This window comes from Natator depressus, chromosome 14, assembly GCF_965152275.1.
Source record: "Natator depressus isolate rNatDep1 chromosome 14, rNatDep2.hap1, whole genome shotgun sequence".
In the NCBI taxonomy this organism is placed as follows: Eukaryota; Metazoa; Chordata; order Testudines; family Cheloniidae; genus Natator; species Natator depressus.
Window position 1 is genome coordinate 46440661 of NC_134247.1, and position 4650 is coordinate 46445310.

Genomic DNA, 4650 nt, shown 5'->3' on the forward strand with positions numbered 1-4650 from the left:
GCCACGCTCTCGATGATCTGGGTGGGAAAGACGACGGGGAGGGTTCCGGGGTGTGGTGGATCCCCCAGGATTTAAAGCGGGGAAGGGGGGGCGGCTGAAACTGGGATTAATGCTTCAAAGGGAGGGGGAGACAGTGGAAGTGGATCTCAGTGTGGGCAGAAACAAACCGGAAGTGGCATCAACCCCTCTAACATAAATGAAGGACTTGCCCGTAGTTTCTTATGGGGTCCGGGTGGGAAACAGGAGCCGCGTTGGAAGGTTCCGGGATGTATTTGGGGCGGGGTATCAGAAAGGGAGTGAGTCCCCTTCCCCAGGTCAGGGACGATGGGGAGGTGATAGGTGGGGAGGGGAGAAAAGTAGGGGAAGAGACAAAAATCCCACAAAAATAGTAAATACCCAAAGAGGAAAAAATCAGAGACCAATTTTTCCCCTGGTGTTTCAATTACTTCTCGACATTGCTGGTAGATTTTCCCCAGCAAAAGTTTTTACCAAAACACAGTTTTTCAAAAAACTCTGAAAACAGACAATTTTTCACACAAAGAAATTATTTAATTTTTAGACCCCAAAAAATCACTTTCTTTGAGCAAGTCCAGCCGGCTGGAGCAGTCACGCTGGTCGCTCAGACCAGTTCCACCGCCCACACCATGCTGAGCTGGGCGAGCGTTTCTCTTCGTGCTCAGTTAGGAAGAGGGACCAGACGCTGCATTAATTACCCCCAGCTGGTCACGCTCCACAGGGAGGCGTTGCAATCACTCCGGAGAGGACAGGGAAATAACACACAGGGACGTGATGTAGTTATATCCAGGAGGCCCCGGAGAAGGCATTTCCTGAGGGTAAGACCATGCCCTAGTCGATTATTCCCTGCCGTAGAGAGGGCTAGTTGGGTTTTGTTGGGGTTCACATGGACTTTCACACCCATAATTTTCTTCTGCTCTCTCTCAAACCCTGTGAGGGTCTCCTCCTGTGGGGAATTCCCTCCTGGCGGCGTGAGTGTGAGGGACTCAGGTGGTGCTGGGTGCGGAGGGACTCAGCGCCGCTGGGCGTGGTTGGAGGTGTGTTCCCTGCGTCCTGGAGTCTGGATTTTAATCTCTGCGTAGTGCAGGCTCTCGCTTTCCTCGGCCCCCCGGCTGCCGTGGCCCTGTGTTGGACAGACACGCTGTGAGGACGGCGTCACCCCAGATCTGATCTCTTAATTCTGGCCAATTTAGGCAGCTCCCAGGGAACAAATCCCACAGTGTTACCCCAGATTGGAGGGGTTGGGAGTCAGGACTCCTGGGTTCTCTCCTCAGCTCTGGGAGAGGAGTGGGGTCAAGTTGGGTAGAGCAGCGGGGCTGGGAGCCAGGGCTCCTGGGCTCTATCCCCAGCTCTGGGAAGGGACTGGGGGGTTAGAGCAGGGTGGATGGGAGCAAGGACTCCTGGGTTCTCTCCCCTCACTGTATTGTACCAGTCCTTATTGGCACCCGGAGACCAGACCCAAGCACTGTATGGAACAGGGCCCAGCCTGCATTGTCTCACCTTTGGCTGCCACTGGCGGGGTTGCGAAGGGGGTGGCACTGCAGAAGAAGGGAGAAGAAAGGAACGTTAAAACGGAGGAGTGTGAGAGAGAGTCTGGGGTGAAGAGGGAAGCTGCAGAGATCTAGGGATGGGAGGAGAAGGAAGGACGTAGGGGGGTTAGATATATGGACAGACAGCCCAGCATGGACCCAGAGGACAGACGGCCGCTAGGATGTGTTCACAAGCAGAGGCCCTGGCCCATGGGGACAGGAGTTTAGTGGGGGGAAGGCTCCGGTTTGGTACCTCGGCATCTCTTCAAGAGGAGGGTGGACACCAGGCCGAGGATGAGAAGGAGCCCCAAGGCGATGGCGACCTGGTACAGGAGCTCCCGGGCGCAGCACCCTACGGGGGCAGGTTCTTTACCTGGGCGATGGAGAGGAGCGTTAGGGGATTCTCAGCCCCTTGAGCCAGCCAATCCCCTGCCCTGGGGCCGCAGAGGGGGAAGGCCCCGTGCCCCCATTCCCCACCTCACCTGTGTCACTCTGGTTACTCCCCGTCACCTGCAGCTCGGTGCCCGCTCCTGTCCCGCTCTCTCCCTGGTGGATGCTGATCTGACACTGATAGAGACCAGAGTCCCGCTCCTCCAACCCCGACAGGGTCAGCGTGGCCTCCCCTTTCCGGAGCAGATCCAGGTCGGACACATTGAGCCTCCCCTTGTAGAAGGGATGCTCAGATTCCAGCACGACTCCGGGTGCTCGAGTCCACGTCGCTTTGGCCACGCTGCCCTGACTGTTCTCAAAGGAGCAGCTGAGGTTCACGGTCTCGCCGGGGGATGCTCGGAGGACAGCGGAGCTCTGAAGCACTGTGAGACCTTCGTGAACCAGGGCAATAAACATTACAGCAGCAAAGGAAAACGACGACGAATGGTATCAAGACACGCCCCAGCCGCCCGAAACCTTAGCAGCACGGAGAGAAGAAGCTAAGGGGACAGAATTGTGCGTTCCTGTCCACCTTGCTATTGCTCACAACACTCTCGATAACACACTGCACAGGGCTTTCACTTCCACCCCAGCAGAGACCCAGCATCAACACTGCTACGTGCATGGCAGATGCTCACAAAGACATTAGACGTCATATCACTCAGGACAGCTAAGTCCAACGCAGACTGCGAGGAATTACAAAGGGATCTCACTAAACTGGGTGACTGGGCAACAAAATGGCCGATGAAACTCAATGGTGGAAAATGCAAAGTCATGCACATTGGAAAACAGAATCCCGACTGTACATACAAACTGATGGGGTCTCAATTAGCTGTTACCACTCAAGAGAGATCTTGGAAAACATCCACTCAATCTGCAGCGGCCGTGAAAAAAGTCACCAGACTGTGAGCATCCATTAGGAAAGGGAGAGAGAAAAAGACAGAAAATATCCTATTGCCTCTATAGAAATCCATGGTACGCCCGCACCTTGGACCCTGCGTGCAGTTTTGGTCGCCTCAAATCAAATAAAGATACATTAGAATTGCAAGAGGTACAGAGAAGGGCAACCAAAACAATGAGGGGTATGGAACGGCTTCCCCCTTTAAAGGACCAGGAAACTCCCTTACAAATTAAAATGGCAGCTTGTCATTTTAGCCCTTTTAAATACACCACAAACACATGCCTCCACTTTATACAATTTGTGCTTCAAACTAGAGGGGGTCAGAATTTGTCCTGACGGAACGTTTTCCTCTTGGGAAATGCCGTCTCGTCGACAGGGTGACAATTGGTTTAAAACTGGGGCAGAGAAAGCGTTTTTCATAGGGTCAAAAGGGAATGATTTGATTTTGCATTTCCAGACTGGTTTGATTTGATATTATTAAGAAGAGTCAATACTGAAATGAAATATTTGTTTTATGGAAACAGAATACTTCTCATTGACCTGATGTGACATATCCACATCTATCTATGCATCGATGCACAAATCCTCCACCCCTAGATCTATGTTGATAGATAGATAGATAGATATTCTTTTTGGGGTGGGATAGATGGGTACATAGATAAACAGATAGATGAGATGTAGGGGTAGGGCTGAATGAGTAGACAGAGATGGATCTAGGGACGGGGTAGGTGGATGGATGGACACACAGAGATGGATCTAGGAGTGGGGTAGGTGGATGGATGGACACACAGAGATGGATCTAGGGGTGGGGTAGGTGGATGGATGGACACACAGAGATGGATCTAGGGGTGGGGTATATGAACAGATAGGGCTGAATATAGTGGAGTGGGGCAGATGGACAGACGGACAGACAGAGATGGATCTCGGGGTGGGGTAGGTGGATGGATGGACACACAGAGATGGACCTAGGGGTGGGGTATGTGGACGTCCCCCTGGAAACCCTAGACAATAGAAATGAGGGGTTAGGAGATTCCTGGACCAACGCCCCATAGAGGGGACAGCCCCATAACCCATTCCCACCTCCTGAGCCAGCCAGTCCCCAACCCTGGGGCCGGATCGGCGCTGGCACCCCATAGAGAGGGAAGGCTCCGTACCCCCATTCCCCACCTCACCTGTGTCACTCTGTTTTCTCTCCATCACCTGCAGCTCGGTGCCCGCTCCTGTCCCGCTCTCTCCCTGTCGGATGCTGACGTGACACTGATAGAGACCAGAGTCCCACTTCTCTAGCTCCGACAGGGTCAGCGTGGCCTGCCCGTTCCGGAACAGATCCAGGCCGGACATACTGAGCCGTCCTTTATAGAAGGGATGGTGAGATTCCAGCACAACCCCGGGTACTCTCGTCCACCTCACATTGGCCACGCTGCCCCATCTGTTCGTGAAGGAGCAGCTGAGTGTCGCGGTCTCGCCGACATACGCTCGGACAACGGGGCTCTGCAGCACTGTGAGACCTTCGTGAACCAGGGCAAAAAACATTACATCAAAGGAAAACGACGAGGAGTGGTATCAAGACACGCCCCAGTCGCCCGAAACCTTAGCAGCACGGAGAGAAGAAGCAAAGGGGAAAGAATTGTGTGTTCCTGTCCACCTTGCCATTGCTCACAACACTCTCGATAACACACTGCACAGGGCTTTCACTTCCACCCCAGCAGAGACCCAACATCAACACTGCTCTGGGCACGGCAGATGCTCACAGAGACGTTAGACGTCAAATCACTC

The 4650-nt window shown here is 53.5% G+C and overlaps 1 protein-coding gene across 1 annotated transcript; it reads right to left on the reverse strand.

The window, feature by feature from the left end:
* Positions 1 to 1027: 1027 nt before the first annotated feature.
* On the reverse strand, positions 1028 to 4215 carry LOC141998087 (uncharacterized). The gene is made up of 5 exons (XM_074970722.1): positions 4047 to 4215; positions 2027 to 2419; positions 1798 to 1917; positions 1516 to 1553; positions 1028 to 1138 (listed from the first exon to the last, which is right to left on the reverse strand). The coding sequence occupies exons 1-5, from the start codon at positions 4213 to 4215 to the stop codon at positions 1028 to 1030; spliced, it is 831 nt and encodes a 276-aa protein (XP_074826823.1).
* Positions 4216 to 4650: the final 435 nt, after the last annotated feature.

Excerpts from the sequence above, each read along its gene's own strand:
- LOC141998087 (XM_074970722.1), bottom strand. The coding sequence starts at position 4,215 with ATGTCCGGCCTGGATCTGTTCCGGAACGGGCAGGCCACGCTGACCCTG. Across the intron at positions 1,554-1,797 it reads CCTCTTGAAGAGATGCCGAG|TGCCACCCCCTTCGCAACCC; the intron begins GTACCAAACCGG and ends CTTCTTCTGCAG. Across the intron at positions 1,139-1,515 it reads CCCGCCAGTGGCAGCCAAAG|GGCCACGGCAGCCGGGGGGC; the intron begins GTGAGACAATGC and ends TGTCCAACACAG.